Source organism: Dendropsophus ebraccatus, chromosome 3 (assembly GCF_027789765.1).
Source record: "Dendropsophus ebraccatus isolate aDenEbr1 chromosome 3, aDenEbr1.pat, whole genome shotgun sequence".
In the NCBI taxonomy this organism is placed as follows: Eukaryota; Metazoa; Chordata; class Amphibia; order Anura; family Hylidae; genus Dendropsophus; species Dendropsophus ebraccatus.
This window is the reverse complement of record NC_091456.1, coordinates 118,184,330-118,203,292: the sequence shown is the minus strand read 5'-3', so window position 1 is coordinate 118,203,292 and position 18,963 is coordinate 118,184,330. Positions and strand designations below refer to the sequence as shown.

The 18,963-nt window shown below is 43.1% G+C and overlaps 1 protein-coding gene across 3 annotated transcripts in view; it reads right to left on the bottom strand.

Annotated features, from left to right (window-relative positions):
* LOC138785996 (lysine-specific demethylase 4B-like) overlaps positions 1 to 18,963 on the bottom strand; it is a 326,968-nt gene that overhangs the window by 214,960 nt on the left and 93,045 nt on the right. For all 3 annotated transcript variants that reach the window (XM_069962570.1, XM_069962569.1, XM_069962571.1), the window contains 2 exons: positions 386 to 561; positions 153 to 267 (listed from right to left, as the gene is read on the bottom strand). In XM_069962570.1, coding sequence (XP_069818671.1) covers positions 153 to 267; positions 386 to 561 — 291 coding nt within the window. The remainder of the gene's footprint in view (positions 1 to 152; positions 268 to 385; positions 562 to 18,963) is intronic.

Below are 18,963 nucleotides of genomic sequence, written 5' to 3'. Positions count from 1 at the left end.
GATACCAAAGTAACTGTATGTCGTTGTATGTGAAAACTGCTGTAGATAAACAGAGAGGTAATCAAACGATACTTAAAGATGCAATGAAAATTATCACAAAATATCCACACGATAGCGGAGGGAGAAGAAAAAAATAAAAGACAGCTTCTCACACTGTCATAGAGTGAACCACTAATGTCTGCTCCATATATAGGAGACATGAAGGTCAGATTCTTCCAGTATTTGCGCTCCAAATCATCAAAGTCTTGATGGCGAGGAGTACAGTACCTAGGAGAGATGAAGATAAAATTAAACATGTGAAAAAACTGTAAATAAGACTAACCTGGATGTAAGGAAACAGATTTTAGTTTCTAAACAACTGGAAAACTTTCAATACAAATCTTACTTGTCACTGTTTGCCAACTTGCGATACTCTCCCACAGTCATAGGTTTCTTCTGAATGTTATACTGAGTGAAAAGGCCAGACTGACCAGTCACCACTTGCTGAATTGGGGCAGGAATCATCATTTCATCCAAGTCATCATAAGTCTGTCTCGGTCGCCACTCTTTGGGTGGGATAATCTGCAGAGATAATGCCCAAAATAATCCATTAATAAAAGTGGCCCCAAAAAAGGTATACACACTTAATTAGTAGTTATCTACACCCTTTTTAAAAATATATATACATGGTGGCAATATGTAATATTGGGTCCTATTTAATCAAAACTGTCTCAGGCTATGTTCACACACAGGGTTTAATTAGCACTATTTTTACCTCAATTGTTAAATTTGCAGAAACATAAAGCTAATTAAATGCTATGTGTGAACAAATCTGTGTATGTTCACACACGTTGGAGTTTTATTGCTGGATAAAGGATGGCTGGACAACAATAAATGATTAATTTCTGCAATAAAGTAATGCAAATGGAATTCAGCGCTGCAAGGCTGTTTCCACATGCAGTAACACAATGAAAATGCATTATTTAATTGCAGTAATTGGTCATTTCATTGTGTTACAGCATCACTTAAGTACAGCAATTAATAAATTAACTGCTGTCCAGCTGTACATGTAAGAAAATATGAAAAATTAACACATTTTTCACATTTCCCCCTAGGGGGAGCTCCAGCAGGTAAAAAAGTAACCTGAAATACGGCCGCTAAAAAAAGAGGCAGTCTCTGCTGAACTGCTGTGACATCATCACCTCCTCTCTTTTCACAGGGGAAAAAAGAGGGGAACGGTGATATTATGTGTACTGCTGGGCAGGGCGATTTTGTTGTTCTCTGCACAGAAGTACACCTACAACAAGCATGTCCCTAGCCTTTCATAATACACCTCAGTGTCACACATTACACAGGTAGAGGAGGTATACAGGATATATACGAGAGAGTACAGGCTTTTTCTCTCTGGTATCAGCAGTGTCACACATTACACAGGTAGGAGATATATACATATGCAGGAGAATACAGGCTTTTTCTCTCTGGTGTCAGCAGTGTCACACATTACACAGGGAGGAGGAGGTGTGTATATATATATATATATATATATATATATATATATAGTGGAATTTTATACTCACCGTAAATTCTCTTTCCTGTAGTCCGAAGCAGCAGCACATAATGGGGAAGATTCTATCTTCCTGCAATGATAGGACAGATGGTAACAAGCAATAAAGAGTTAATTGCCCCGCCTATAAGGCCCTATGCTGACCCAGCCTCCTTGTGAACTTCTAACGATCTAGGAAAACATAAGCCAAAACACTCAAGGTATGATGCATAAACTTTTATAGGGAGGGTTAGTTTGTGCTGCTGTTTCGGACTACAGGAAAGAGAATTTACGGTATAAAATTCCACTTTCCCTTACGTCCTAAGCAGCAGCACATAATGGGGATATAGCAAGATCACATAAAGGGTGGGAGAATCATACAGCAGTCATGACAACCGGTTTACCAAGATTGGTTGCCCAGAGGTTCTAATGTCCAAAAGTATAAGAAGACCACAATGCAGTTTTGTATATCTGATCAATGAGCATGCACATCTCCTCCACCCAGGATGTAGACATTGCCCTTGTGGTAAGGGCCTTAATGGATTCAGGTACTTGGACTCTCACCTCTTGTTAACACACAGAGTCTGCCGTATCCATCTGGATAAAGTGGCTTTTGAGGACTTCCAATCACTGTTCCTTCCTGAAAAAGATGCAGATAAAAATCTTCTGACTTCTCTGGTTCTCACTAAACTCTCAAGGCTTCGCCCACAACCAGAGAGTGCAGGCCCAAGGCTCCGCCCACAAACAGAGAGTGTCGTTGTAATGCTTCCTCATTGGAGGAATTTAGGCAAAAACAGGTAACTCAATCTGCGGAGTAATGTTGGATAAGGAAGGAACCTTAAGGGTAAAAGACAAAGTCCTGAAGGATAACAAGATATGGTTCAGTGGCTCCTAAAGTCTGAACATACTCCTGCGTTTAGCAGATGTAATAGCTACTAGGAAGCATACCTTGAGGGTCAGGTATTTTAATTCAACTAAAGATAAGAACTCAAAATGGAGCCGTGCAAGGTGATGAAGGACGAGTCCCGGATCCCACCTGGGAGTTGGATCCATTACAGTTGCTTTAATCCTTTGCGTAGCTTTAATAAATCTTTGTATTAGGGATTTTTTCGGACAGTCAGCTGTCTGGAAGAGCAGAGACATGTACTTTGACGGTCGCAGCTTCAGCAAATTCTCAAACCCATCCTGGAGAAATCGAAGGATCGCCTTTCTAGACAGTGATATGGGAGAAGTCCGATTCTTCACACCAGGATAGACAAGGTCCTTAACCCTCAGGGAGGTTCTCTTTGTGGGTTCTGCTCTTAATAGCAGAATCATGTTTACCACCAATTCTAAAAAGCCTCAGCTCATCAGGCCTGTCAATCTTCAGGCCGTCAATCATAGGTGATCCAGACCCAGACACAATCTGCCCTTCTGTGACAGTAAGTGAGGATTCTGGGAAAGTCTCCAAAATGTCCTTTTGGACATATGCATCAGGAGAGAACCACCATGCCTTCTTGAACTATTAGGAGTAATGAGGCATGATTCTGTCTTGTCCTTACAAGACTACTACGGGTTGTCGTCCCTAGCAGTTTTAGGGAGTAAAAACCACGTATTCTGGCGTTATCCGAAATGGCCATTAGGTCCACGTAAGGGTCGCCATAATATCTGGTGATTTGCAAGACATAATCCGTCCTCATGGGGCAGTAGGTGAGGAATCTGGGGAAGTCTCCAAAATGTCCTTTTGGACATATTCCTCAGGAGAGAACAACAATTACCACAATGACCTCTTGGGCCAATCTGTGGCTCTCAGGATTAATGAGACTGATCCTGCATTGTCTTTTACAAGACTTCTACTGATTGTTGTCCACAGTAGTTTTTAGGGAGTTAAAACCATGCATCCTGGTTTTACCCAAAATAGCCATGGGACCAATGGGTAGCTGTAATATCTGGCGATTCACCAGAACTTCTCCTGGTCCAGAGACCATTCTTCTGTCAGGGTAATATAATGGCTTTAGCCTTTTACATTAAGGCATTGTGACTTCCCTTGTTGCTGGATAGATCTCTTGGTCCATGCAAAAAACAGCTTCTGCTTTTAACAGTAATGCTACTGGTCACATGCAGCTCTGAAGATCGATATGCACCACTGTAGATGTGTTCTCGATCTTACTCCGATAGTTTCCCCATAGATTGATGTGCTGAAGTGGACTGGAGCTCACTTACTGCACTCATCTCTCACATGTTGGATGACAGCCACTTGTGTTAGGAACAAAGTCTTCTTCGCCTGTATCACCCTTTCTTAGATGGATCAGTGGTTGCCTCCACCCACTTGAGGGCGATATTGGTCTGCCACTGACTTAAGAAAATGTTGAGGCCCTTTTATCTGTGGGTATAAACCATAACCCAATGTAGGCTGTTTATTCTTTGGTCCCATACTGACAGCATCTGCTGCAAGGGAATACATATGCCAACCTGCCTTTTCAATTCGTTGCTTGCAGACGTCATGAGACCTGACAATCATCATTGGGTGAAGATACACCAATGGGGAGTTCTAGGAATCCTGACCCAGGAATGGTTACGGGTAGGTGAAAATATAGTACTGTAAGTTTTTGATAATTAACAATCACTCGTGCAGGAAGGAGACAATGGTGATCTTGGATTCTCTCCAGATGGTGACTACAGCTGACATAACATAGAAGAGTGTCCCATCTACTTACCTTCTTATCTTAGGATAGATATATGTCATCCCAAGCCCGGCAGGTAACCTTAGTGAATGTAAAGGGAGCGGAGGTGATTTCAGAAAGATGCAAAAGGAATATGCAGTCTTCTCTGTAGCTAGGTACATGCAGTCTTCTCTGTAGCCAGGTACATGCAGGTATATGCAGTATTCTCTGTAGCCAGGTACATGTAGATATGTGTCTTTCACAACTAGCATGGTTAGTCTCCTTTAGGAGGGGGAGCACAGAGCATATGTTCTCCATATGGAACCTTCTTTGCTTAGAACTGTAGATCTATGGACGTTTACCAACAACTTACCTTCTTTGGATCGGAAACTGTCGAGAATATGGCACCATAAGGTAAACCCACGGTTGCTGCCAGAGAAGCTTTAGTCACAAGCTTCTTTGTCCCCCATCCACAAGACCTCTGAGATGGATGATCCCTTTTAGTGACGGATCCATCATTTCTTCCAGTACCTTCCATGCTGGAAACTTCTATAGAATGGGGAACAAGGGAGGATTTCCTTCTCCTTTTCAGACAGGGGCAGAGATTGTACCTTTCTGTAAGGAAGAGTCCTTCCTCAGAGTGTCCCCAATCCATTCAGGTGGATTCTCATGGTACATAGAGTATTATTAGAAAGAACATCCATCTCTGGCAAAGTCTAATGCTCCTCTCCAAGCATGGAGGGGCCATGGATCGGGCAGCCAAATGTGGAGTGACACGCATACTCAGAAGTAAGCACCATCTGCTTAAGACATAGCATCTTCTTTTTTTTTAAATTGTATTTTATTAGAGTTTTGTATTTAAAACACACATTTTTAGTAAAACGATTCCACAGGGTAAATCAGGAAAACAGATAGTACAGAACTAGGTAAACCTAAACAACGGAAATCGAGCAAGTATTATTATAGTATAGTATAACGTCCAGTCAGAACAGTCTACCCATAGAGTTAACCCAACTGTCACAGAGTTATCACAAATGTCTCATTAGGGTTGCAGAATGTTATACAAACTTGACAAACTATCAGACACGACTGGGGAGAGACACAATAGGAGGGGGGGAAGGAAGGAATACCAGGAGAGAACAATATACAGGTGATCTCTTAACATGTAAAGCCTTGTGTGGAGGAGTATGCATCCCAAGGACATAGCATCTTCTGTAATGGGTTACAATGAAGATACAATCTACAAACAAAAATAAATTCCACTGTCATCTGGATGTGGAATCTTGCAGGATACACATACATAAGTGACTGAGCTTCCCCAAAGGTTTCCTCAACCTGAAACTTTGGACATTAGATTCCTGCATTAAGTGAGATAAAATGATAATAAACCTGTACCAGGTAAAGAGGCAACAGACTGCTGTGTAGTGCAAGAAAACCAGATACCTCAGAGCACCTGATACACAACTAGCAATTCTAAGGCTGTGTTCACACGATGCAGCCTCCTTGCTTCAATGGATCATTGTTTCAATAGCAGAACTAATGTAAGACAGCCACCAGGTATACTCGGTACACAACTAGAAACTCTAAAGTTGTGATCATACCCTGCAATATCTTTGTTTTACTATTTTAAAAATAACAGTACTATACATGTAGCAACTCTAGGCGTGTGTACACACAATGCAGTTTCATAGCTTCAATGCAACAAGAAAAAGCAGTGCCAGTGTAAGAAAGATACCAGGTGCAATCAATACACAACCAGCAACTAGTGCAAGAAATCAGCTCAGTGACCGCACAACTAACAGCTCTTATCTAAGGCAGCATTCACATATAGCAGATCCATAGCTTTCACTGTATTATTACATAGCAGGACCCATACTGCATGATCACATAGCGGAACTGTCTCACAGAGCTCACACAGGCAAAAAAATAATAAAAATGATAAACTATTATAAATCTCATGTAATTTATATCCATTAGCCTGCACACAGGCCTCCTGCAATACAGATCAGGCTTCCAGGCAGAGAGCCTGCACAGGCACCATACAATTCCTCACAAAAAAGGCCGTATGACTTACCTCTCTGAAGAGAGAAGACAGACACCAGGAAGCGGCGTCCTGACTGAGCAGCGCCATGGTTAGCAGCCACGTGCAGCCCGGCAGCGGATGGCGCCATAATACTTACTGACCAGAGCATAGAAGCTGAGCGATCACTGAGATGGCGGCTGCTTCCTTAAGAAAAATAAAATCTTTGCTCTGTACACAACAAAGCAGGATAAAAACAAAATACATATACAAAAAAACTCTCCCTCTCTACACGACCATGTGGAAAAGAAGAATTATTGGAAGGAGAGCAGAGAAACACACATAGGCCTGCTCCCTGCTCTCCTCCTACCACCTGTCCCACAGAAGGACAGAAAAAAACACAAGGAGGCTGGGTCAGCATAGGGCCTTATAGGCGGGGCAATTAACTCTTTATTGCTTGTTACCATCTGTCCTATCATTGCAGGAAGATAGAATCTTCCCCATTATGTGCTGCTGCTTAGGACGTAAGGGAAATAAATATATATATATATATATATATATATATATATACAGTGGTGCCTTGGATTACGAGCATAATTCGTTCCGGGACCGCGCTTGTAATCCAAATCCGCTCTTAAAGCAAATCAAATTTTCCCATAAGAAATCACTGATATGCAGACAATTGGTTCCACAACCCAAAAATAATTATTTTTTATTCTGAATAACATGCAAAATAAATGAAACAGCAGAATATGTGATATTATAAGTTACTGTACAGTATAGCAATCATCATGTGGAATATAATGTATAGTAAGTGCATGAACCGGAAGAAACAGCAGCAGTGTGTATAGCTGAGTGTGAGTGCAAGCACATTAGGGCAGTAGTGTGTATAGCTGAGTGTGAGTGCAGGCACAAGGGCTGGCAGAAGACTGCAGGGAGCATGAAGGAATGAGCGGGGCAGATGTGGGCACATACAAATACAGCACTCTGTCCAGAGAGAGAGGGGTTACAGTTATGAAGAGATTACCTCCACAGTCCTGTCCCCTGAGGCAAACCCCAGCCTGATGTGCATCTGCTATGATTTGGAAGATGGAGGAGACTTCCTGGGTCAGAGTACAGTGCTGTAGACCACGCTATGCAGACCATGCCCCTCCCGCACTCGCCCTCCCACCCAATACAGGGAGCTCTTAAACCAAAGCAATGCTCTTAAACCAAGTCACAATTTTGAAACACTGTGAGCTCTTCTTGCAAAACGCTCTCAAACCAAGTTACTCTTAAACCAAGGTACCACTGTATATGTAAACGCTGTTTCGCTTTACTAAGCTTCTACAGACCTGCCTTTCCTGTTCACGTCACTCAGGATATCCTTCCAGGGCCGGACTGGGACTTAAAATCAGCCCTGGCAATCAAACCCCAGCAACCCAAATACCATATCATGGATGGCCGTGTAAAATACACGCTGTAGCAAATTCTGCTTCATTTAGCCATGTCCCCCACTACTCCCTAAAAATAATGCTATAACATAATCTGCTGCGGATTTGATGCGGCATATTTATGCATTCATTTCAACTGATTAAATCAGAAGCATCAAATCCGCATTGGATTAGGTATGAATGTGCCCTTAAAGGGAACCTGTGGGGTCTATACCAGATGCACAGCAGTAGATCCCAGCATACAGGTTAGGGACTGGATTGTTAGTCCAGTGTAAACCTCTATAATCACTCTTTTCATTACCAGCTGAAGTGTCACAGATGTGGTGCGGCTGCTGTTGTGAAACTTTAGTTGGAAATGAAAAGGACAATTATATAAGTTTACACTAAACTAAAGGTCCTGTCAATGATATCTCCCTCACACCTAACTGCTGAGATCTACAGCCCTAGACCTGGTATGGACCTCACAGATTCCCTTTATAGGAGAAAAACATGGCTACCTTCTTCCAGAAACAGGGCCTCAGTTTGAGTGAGGTATTGCAGCTCAGTTCCATTGAAGTAATTTGGAGCCAAGTTGTAATAACCATACACAGTCTGAGGACAGGGTGGTGCTGTTTTTGGACAAAAGTTACTATATTTTTTAAATCCCTTTTATCCTGACTATGTTTGCACACCATATTATGGTGGTATAAGTAGTAAGGTTTTAATTATTAAAATGTGTCTGGTTATGATCTCATGTGTAATCAAAGATACATAATAAGCTGCTAGATAGCTATTTCCTACTGGGTATCTATCTACAGTATCTATCGTATCTACAATATCTATCTATCTACAGCAGTGATTTTCAACCTTTTTTGAGCTGCGGCACACTTTTTATACTTAAAAAATCCCGGGGCACACCACCAACCAAAATGGCACAAAATGACACTAAAACAGTATATATTATACATATAGTTAATAATATAGATTCTAAATGTATTTATACTCACTGTGAAACCTGGGCCTGTTTTCTTCTCCCCCCTGTGCTTCTCTCCACCATACTTCTCCCCCCTACTTCTCTCATGTGCTTCTCTCCACCATACTTCTCCCCCCTGCTTCTCTCCTGTGCTTCTCTCCCCCATGCTTCTCTCCAACATACTTCTCTCCCCCCTGCTTCTCTCCACCATACTTCTCTCCCGTGCTTCTCTCCTGTGCTTCTCTCCACCATACTTCTCTCCCCCCAGCTTCTCTCCTGTGCTTCTCTCCCCTGTTTCTCCCCCATCCCCATGTTTCTCTCCCCCATCCCCAGGTTTCTCTCCCCCATGCTTCTCTCCCTGTCTCTCCCCCCGTTTCTCCCCCATGCTTCTCTCCCCCATCCCCATGTTTCTCTCCCCCATCCCCAGGTTTCTCTCCCCCATTGTTTTCTCCTGTTTCTCTCCCCCATCCCCAGGTTTCTCTCCCCCCCCTTCCTCCTCACCTCCTCAGAGATGGTCGCCGCTGCTTTCTGCCTCACCTACTGGCCGCCCGTAGGGCCCGGACGTGCACCTCCAATCAGCGGAGACCGGGAGTGTGGTGCGCTGCGGCGGGCCGTAGCGCACACATTGATTGGATGCATGCATCGTGGCCCACCGCAGCGCTCCCGGTCTCTGCTGATTGAATAGGCGCTACAGGCGGCCAGTAGGTGAGGTGGACAGCAGCAGCGGGGCAATCTGCAGGGGCACCATAGTTTGGGGAACTTTCCCTACGGCACACTGGTTGAAAATCACTGATCTACAGTATCTATCTATCTATCTATCTCCTATCTATCTACAGTATCTATCTATCTATCTATCTATCTATCTCCTAGCATCTATCTCCTATCTATCTATCTATCTCCTATCTATCTACAGTATCTATCTATCTATCTATCTATCTATCTATTTCAACAAATTTCCCGCAGCACGCTTTGTAGTGAAAATTTCAGTGGAGTTTATTTTATCTCAAACTAGAGTGCAGCACAGCAAAAAATTAACCGACACATACCATATGCGAATATGGGAGAAATGTGGTTAACTACAGCTGTTTAGAGTGCAATAAGCGATAAAAAAAAATAAGTTCAGACTTCTAAAACAAGGAGGAAGTGGAGAAGCACTGAGCAATTATATGCTGAAGATTAAGTCATCTAAAAAAACAAAACAAAACGCAAATAATTACAACAGAAAGAAGGATTGCCACAAAGTTACAAGAATCCTAAAATGATCTTCACCTATATAAATGATAAAAAAAATTTTAACTGATAATGATGGTCCCCTCAAAAATAATCTTTGTGTAATGGTGATTGCAGTTTCATTGTGTCATTGAATTATTTGCAGTACTTTAGCATTTCATTGTGTTCTCACCCGCACATAACACAGTTACTACCTGTAACACCACACAGCATGCTGTATTTTCTACCTGTAATGCTGATATTGGAATAAAGCAAAGAACTTTTTAAATAAAAAAAATGTTTTTCTTTTCCACACACATATTATGATGAACCATCTTTTATCTTTGAAGTTGATTCCCACAAAAAGGACTTTATTCGATACTATCTTACATAGGATATACTGTTTATGCCTTGTTTTTTGTGCAGGTGGGATTGGCAGTGCTGACTCTTATCCTCTCTAATGTTTAGCATTATCTATTTGTGTTACTGCGTCATTTTTGTGCAGATACTGCAGTACTGCAATGACACTCCAATATGTGTGAACACAGCCCTAGTTTCTCTGTAGACATTTGCACAATCAGCGAAGTTGAAACACCTGTTTCTGGCTGGTCAGAGATGGTGAATCACGCCCTGCCCCCTCTCTCTATCATCAGCCTGTGTCTAGCAAGCACACACAATGTGAGACAGAGGCATGGATTATTTGTCTCCTAAAGTGGGAGAGCAGAAGGAGCAGGAGACAGTGTGGATTGGCACAGAGGCCATTTTTCTTCACTTCCTGGATTTCTATCAGCTACCAGTGTGACAGAACTGTACAGATACGGTAATACATTGTATAGACACATCTATATAACTTTTAATAGAAAACAAATTTTCCTTATCTGGAGTTCCCCTTTAAAAGCATTAAAACCCATAAAATCACCACACCCAGAAGGTATCCATCCAAGAGTTTTGCAGGAATTAAGAACTGTGTTAGATAGACCCACATTCCTAATATCCTAATGACAGGGATTGTTCCACATGACTGGCGTATAGCTAATTTGGTATCAATATTCAAGAAAGCGTCAAAGAGTGATCCTGGAAACTATAGGCCTATAAGTCTAACATCTATAGTCTAATATATATGAGTATTTGAGGGGTTTGTAAAAGATGTGATACAGTGGTACCTCAGTTCTCAAACTGCTTGGAACTCAAACAGTATTTTCAAGGAAAGTTTGCTTTGGTTCTCAAACTCTCAAACTCGGGCACCCAGTCTTGAAGTACAGTAATACCGCAGTATTCAAACGAAAATTTTCCTGGAAGTAACATTCAGAATTCACACTTTGCTCTGTATCTTAATGTTTTTGCAAGCGTGGTTGTACCTAGTGAGTTTAAACTGGTGAAGCTTCACATACAGTACAGTACCGTATAAGACTGCTGGAGTGCATATACAGTACAGTAGTATTAATATAGTCAGTACATCACCATCTCCCATACTTCACAGTGCTGGGATGGGTGTGACTCTTATACAGTAAAGGATGAGTGAGGAGTTAGTGACTACTGTACTATAATTCCTGGTTTTGAATGTTTCTTGTTTAAAATGTCTGCACAGTATAGTGTTGTTTTGTAATGTCCTGTACAGTATAGTGCTGTACTGTAGTGATTAAACTGGGCACTTTTCAATGTAATAAATGAGTATTGTAGGTAATTACTGGTTGGTGCTGGAACCAAACACACTAATCAGTTCTCAAACTGCCTTCCTGAACCAATTAAGTTTGTGAGCCGAGGTACCACTGTAGTTTACATTTATTTATATAGCCATTTCTGACAAAGAATGAAAAATAAAGCACTTAAAACATCACAAGAAATCAATCCCCCTAATTAAAGGAGACCTGTCACCCCCCGTGCAGGCTCCCGACCCCCCCGTTAGAGCCCCCTATACTCACGTGATCCCGCCGGGTCTCGCTTCCTGAGCCGGTCGGGTCATGGAGATATCAGCGCCCGAAGCCCGGTGCGTACGCTGACAGGAGAGTCCGACGCTCATAGACAATGAATGGGGAGTCCGATGCTCCGTCATTCTCTATGGGCATCGGACTCTCCTGTCAGCGCATGCGCCGGGCTTCGAGCGCTGATATCTCCGTGACCCGACCGGATCAGGAAGCGGGTCGCGGGATCACGTGAGTATAGGGGGCTCTAACGGGGGGTCGGGAGCCTGTCGCCCCGGCACGGGGGGGGGGGGGGGGGGGGGGTGACAGGTCCTCTTTAAGGGTAAAATACAAGTGTTAAGCCGATCACAAAAAAAGACCCTTGAGACCCTCACTGATCAGGTGCTGAAAAAATTGCTACCCCGGAAGCCTAGATTAACATTTAGAAGAGGAAAAACAGTTAGGAACACGAGAACCCAGTAGAGGTAAACTAGAGAAAACACCACAGGAAAAAGCTGATATATATATATATATATATATATACACACAGTGAGTCCAAGAAGTATTTGATCCCTTGCTGATTTTCTTTGTTTGCCCACTAATAAAGACACTATCCTTTAGCACTTTTAATGGTAGATATATTCTAACATGGAGAGACAGAATATCAAGAAAAAAATCCAGAATATAATTTTAAAGAATATATTTTAATTAATTTGTATTTCAATGAGGAAAATAAGTATTTGATCCCTCTTGCCAAACACACTCAATACTTAGTGGCAAAGCCTTTGTTTGCAAGCACAGCGGACGTTTGTTGTAGTTAACCACAAGTTTAGCACACACACCAGGGGGAATTTTGGCTCACTCTTCTTTGCAGATTCTCTCTAAATCATGAAGGTTGGTGGGCTGTCGCTTGGCAACTCTGACCTTCAGCTCCCTCCATAGATTTTCGATCGGATTGAGGTCTGGCGACTGGCTGGGCCACTCCATGACCTTAATGTGATTTTTCTTGAGCCAATCCTTTGTTGCCTTTGCTGTATGTTTAGGGTCGTTATCATGTTGGAAGACCCAACCACGGCCCATTTTCAGAACCCGGGCAAAGGGGAGGAAGTTGTCCCTCAGGATTGTGCGGTACATGGCTCCATCCATCTTCCCAGTGATGCGGTGAAGTAGCCCTGTACCCTTGGCAGAGAAACACCCCCAAAACGTTATGCTTCCACCTCCATGCTTGACGGTGGGCACAGTGTTCTTGGGGTTATAGGCAGCATTTTTCTTCCTCCACACATGGCGGGTGGAGTTGAGGCCAAAGAGTTAAATTTTGGTCTCATCTGACCACAAAACCTTCTCCCAATAACTTGGTTCATCTTTCAAATGATCATTGGCATACTTGAGGCGCGCCTCCACATGTGCTCTCTTCAGCAGGGGTACCTTTCGGGCACTGCAGGATGTGAATCCATTGTTGCGCAAAGTGTTGCCAATTGTTTCCTTGCAAACTGTGGACCCAGCTGCCTCCAGGTCATTTGCTAACTCCTGCCGAGTGGTTGCAGGACGATTTCTGACTGTTCTTAGCATCATTGCCACCCCACGAGGCGAAATTTTCTTTGGAGCACCGGGCCAAGGTCTGTTGATTGTCATGTTATACTCTTTAAACTTTCTGATAATTGCACCAATAGTTGTTACTTTCACATCCAACACCTTACTAATCTTTTTGTAGCCCATTCCAGCTTTGTGAAGGTCAACAATTCTGACTCTGAGGTCCTGTGACAGCTCTTTGGTTTTACCCATGTTGGAGACTTGAAATCTGTGTGATCTGTCTGATTCTGTGGACAGTTGTTTTTCACACAAGTGATTAGTGAGAACAGGTGGCTTCAGGTCAGGTAACAAGTTGATTGGGAGTGTCTAACTGGTCTGTAAAAGCCAGAACTGCTAATGAATACTAAGGGATCAAATACTTATTTCACTCCATGAAATACAAATCAATTAATATATATTCCTTAGATTTATTTTCTGGATTTTCTTTTTATTATTCTGTCTCTCCATGTAAGAATACATCTACCATTAAAAGTATAGAATGATCATGTCTTTATTAGTGGGCAAACAAAGAAAATCAGCAAAGGATCAAATACTTTTTGGACTCACTGTATATAAAACCTGCAAATGCGGTACGAATATTGCACAAGGTGAAAAAATGTTTACATCTAATGTCACAGGAGAAAATGTTTTGATCGAACAGCACCTTAGCTGTTCCTCTTCTTTTGGGCCATGTTCATATAGTATTAGACCGGCCGTACCCTGACCCGGCCGGGTCACCGAACGACCGGTCTCAGAAAAGATCATCCCTGATCATCAGCGCCGCTTAATTCTGATGCGGGCTCATCCGTGTGCACCCGCATCAAAACCCCCCACTGCACACTATGGAGCGTGCGGCCAGAGCCGCTCGCTCCACATTGTACACTGACATGTCAGTTTTCGATGGCGCCGCTAGGGATTCCTCCAGAAGGCAGCACTATGTAAGTTCCGTGGGAATCACGGCCGTGATTCTCACGGAACTTATGTTGTGTGAACATAGCCTCAAATATGTAAATGTTTTTATTAAATTTTTCACATAAAAACAAGTTTTTGACGACAACAACAGTTTGTCAACGGATACAGCTAAAGGGTGCAGGCAAAAAACTAGAGAGTCATGAAAGGTCTTGTAAGGCGAGATAGAGACGCCTGCCAGTTTAGAATTATACAAAGGAAAAAGCAATATGGAACAAAACGACATAAAAACAAACCCTTGAAGCTCTCATAGGAAGTTTAGGTCAGACTCCCAATGTAAACATGTGGGACACTCCGGCTCACCCCAGGTCGATAGGTGGATCCCCTGCCACAAGACGTTTTTGGTACCAGGTTGTTATGCAAAAGCATTCTTTAATAGAGCGTTGTATTTGTGTAGGCAACATAGCTATATAGCTTTCCCAACAATCGAAAAACTTCTCTATGTGCGCTTCCTTCCTCTGCGAGGCCTCCACCCAATCCATTTTAATTATGAAGGAAAGTTTTTCCAGGAGTAGTTTGAACGGAGGAGCTGTTGGGTGATTCCATGTGTGCAAAATGGTTTTTACCCCAGCGGCAGAGAGCATGTATAGGAGTTTTCTGCCTCCCGCCGAGCAAGGAAAGTCACGAGTGTCTATATAACCAAATATAGCCCAGGTCGGGCCTATCGGAACATAATTAATCAGATGGGTGGTAGCAGACGACTCAATTTTGTTCCAAAAGGAACGGATCACAGGACATCCCCACAAGCAATGGTATATACCCGCCCCCTCCTCCTGACATCTGAAACATTCACCAGATTGGTAAATACCCATCTTTTGTCCCCTGATTGGAGATATGTATGACCTATAGAGCAGCTGCATCTCCAGATATCGACTAGAAGGTAGGAACTTAAGAGCTTTGGCATGGGCATGTAAGAGGATGGAGGTAGTCATACCTGGTATGTCCTGGGGCCACTGGGTCAGCGTATCCGAAGACTGCCCAAGATCAAAGGAAGGGTAGATAAATTTGTAATAGAAAGACGTGTGACCTCGCATGGAGGGGGGATGTATTAGAGCTTTTCTAACATATGCTGACCATTCTAAGGGGCGTATTTCCGCCAGTACCTTGGATATGTAGCTATGGGCTTGTAGGTATGGGAAAAAACGTATGCTTATGTGTGGGAACTACTCGTTAAGCTCATTGATAGAGAGGATGGTGTGAGTGTCGGGCTTTAAAAACTGTGAAACAGAACTAAGTCCTGCCCTGTGCCATCGGAAAAATTTGCTGTGGGGGGAAGCCAGGGTTATGAATAAAAGAGAGAAATGGAGAGTAAGATGGGTGCAATTCCTTGGCTTGCCTCATTTTTTGCCAGGCCCTCCACGTGGCCATTAGTAAGGGGTTAGTCCTATAATGCTCTGGGATAGTGTGGTATGGCTGGTGGAGAAAATTGACCAAAGAGAGGCAGGACAGAAATTGTTGGTCACGGTTTGTGTCAGTGAAATGATTGGTGTGGTATAGGTATAGGTAATTGAACGGAACGGTATAGGTAATTGATTTTCTTTTCATCCTTAGGACGTAGGAAGATTGTGAGGGAATGTAAGATATAGAGTAGGCGCGGGAATTCAATCATTTTCAGGAGGTGCGCCCTACCAACATATGAGAGAGGTAAGTTGCACCAGTTAGAGACTGAATTTTCCAGAGAGGAAATATATGTTATAACATTAGCTTTGTAGAGATGGGAAGGGTATTTGGTTAAGGTTATGCCTAGGTACGTGATCCCTGGGTAACACCAATGGAATGGGTATGCATAGGTCCAACAAGGCTGTGAAGGGACTCGAAGCATCATGGCCTCAGATTTTTCCAGGTTTATAACATAACCCGAGAGTTTGCCTAATGCTTGAAGGTCATCCAGCAGAGGGGAAAGTGTGGACAAGGGGTCTTTGATAACAAGACATCGTCCGCAAATGCGGTCATGATGAGATTGCGGCTTTAGGGGGGAGCCCCCGCAGAGGGGGTTACCGGGGATATGTAGTATAAGAGAGGGTCAAGAGAAAGATTAAAGAGAAGGGGAGAGAGAGGGCATCCTTGCCTGGTGCCTGTAAAGATGTCAAAGGGAGGGTGTTAAGTCCGTTAATTGTTAGTTTGGAGTTGGCATCTGTTTGGGTGTATGTTACAAAATTAGAGAAGATCGGGCCTAGCTGTCTACGTTGGACGGTGGAGCTGAGAAAGGGACGAGAGACCTTATCAAAGGCCTTCTCTGCGTCCAAACTTAGCTTATCATAGTTAAGGGAGCAGTGGGGTCACGCGCCTCTACAAGGCAGGAGATAGCGGTTCTAATGTTGCGGGCCGCTTGTCTATTGGGGATAAAACCTCGCTGGGAGGGGTGTATGAGGGAGGGGAGAATTTGTGCCAGGCGAATTGCTAAAATTTTTGCTTTAAATTTGTAGTAGCTATTTAAAAAGGTGATGGGGTGGTAAGATTGGGGGAGTTGGGGGTTCTTTCCCGGTTTTGGGTGCAAGATCGTTCTAGAATCAAGAAAGAGGTCTACTGGGGCTTTGCGAATTAACACGTCATTATACAGGCGAGTGAGTAATGGTATCACATCCAGTTGAAGCATTTAGTAATATTCATTTCTGAAGCCGTCGGGGCCTGGAGTTTTATTGCAAGGAGAGGATCTGATAACATTAGTCACCTCTGCTTCCGTGATTTCGGCGTTAAGTAGAGATTGTTGGTCTTCCGTTAGGGAAGGTAAGGTTAGGCTGTCCAGAAAAGCGTTGATTTTATTTGTATCCGTCGGACCGGCTCTATATAAGTCTTCAAAGTAGTTGTATAAAATGTCGCTTATTTCCTTGGATTTAGTGGAAATCGTATCTGTATTGGGATCTCGCAGTGATGTGATTGGCGTGAACTTATTTTTGGAAGACGTTAAGCGGGCCAACAGGCGCCCAGATTTGTTAGCCTGCCTGAAGTATTTATTTCCCTGAACAAATCGCATCTTTGTTGCGATTCTGTGATCAGTTTTTTGGAAAGCGGGGAGGGGTTTTGTGCATGGGATTGTTGGGCCTTGAGTAAAGCCTGGTACAGGAAGTGAAATTTTGTGTGGGCTTGTTTGCGTTTTGAGGAGATATAGTTCATGATGTGGCCCCTAACCACCGCCTTGGAGGGAGCCCATATCAGAGGGGTGTCATCTACATGGTCTAGGTTGTCATCAATAAAGTTTGCCCATGTCGTTTTAAAATGGTCCTGAAAATCACCCGAATGCATAAGATAGGTGGGGAACCTCCAAAGTCTGGTTCTAGTGTGGGGGGTAATGCCTCGCAGTGACAGCGTAACTGGAGAATGATCAGAGATGGTAATGGCGTGTAGCGTGCCTGCTGATATAGAGTCCATGAGAGAAAATGAAGTCAGGAAGTAATCTATTCGGGAAAAGCTATCATGGGCGGGTGAGGGCGAGTGAGTTGGTGTAGTGACCCAGGAGCAGAAATGAGTTTAGAATAGAAAAGAAGTCAGTGTTGAGTTGATTGGGGGCATAAATATTTAGCAGGGTATAAGGTGTGTCCTCTATCCTGACCACTAATAACAGATATCTACCCCCAACGTCAGCGACCTCCCTTTCCACCACAACTCGAAGGCCCTATCGGAAGAGTATCACTACTCCTCTGGACTTTAAGGAATAATTAGCAGCATGGCAAGACTCAATCCAAGCCGCTCTCAAGGCCGAGGGAGAGGCCTTTTTCCAGTGTGTTTCTTGAAGAAACATGATGTCCGGTTTCAGGCGCTTCAGGTGGGTGAGGATTTTTTTACGTTTAATAGTGAACATAGCCTTTTCGTGTCATCGCTTTATACTTGCAAGTTTTGATAGTTCTTGATAGTTGTTTTTTTTTTTGAAAATGATAAGTATATTGGTCTTTTTACGCATAACTTTCTTTGCACAATCTGAATGTCAGTTGTCTTCTTCTTGATGCAGTCCTCCTCTCCCAATTCCAGCAGGATTAACAGGCACAACTACTCCCAACAGATGAAGTAGAAAAAAAGACTTTATTAAATAATAAAAATGTATATAAAAAGCTAAGCATTACGCGTTTCTAGTCCGGACTGGTCTCTTCATCAGATGCGGCACGTCCCTTCCGGCCTGCATTCTGAGGCTGGTGTGATGGACGCACAGCCGCGGGTGCCAATGGAGCGGAGTCGGCAGTCCTGAAGGATGTTGTTAGGTATACTTTCACTTTTGGTAATAGATGATCTTTGTATGATTTATATTCTGATGGTAACACTGGCACCATTTGTAGACCGAAAGTGATCTGCTTAACACTTGTATTTTACCCTTTATTAGGGGGATTGATTCATTGTGATGTTTTAAGTGTTTGAGAAAGCCTCCTCAGCATTCAGGAGCTGATACACTTTGGCACTATAAAAAGTTTGTAATTTTCATTCTTTGTTCCGTGATGTGTATGTCTGCAGCTGTTCACTTGCAGCGTTTTAACATGCATCAATTTGCATTCTTTTGTCCTGTCTGGTCCGGACAAGACACTTTGGTTGCAATCCAATTGTCTTTAACGTACATTAATCTCTTCTGTGGAGCTGCAATGTTTGTCGATGCTGTCATGAAAGTTGCGCCTTAATAGGGCTGGGCGATATTGGCCTAAATCAATATCGCGGTTTATCGTAGATGTAGCCACGGTAATGAAAATTGAGCGATAATTATGACACGCCCTGTTAGCAAGCCACACCCCTTTTGCAAGTCACGCCCATTTGGTCATGTCAAAC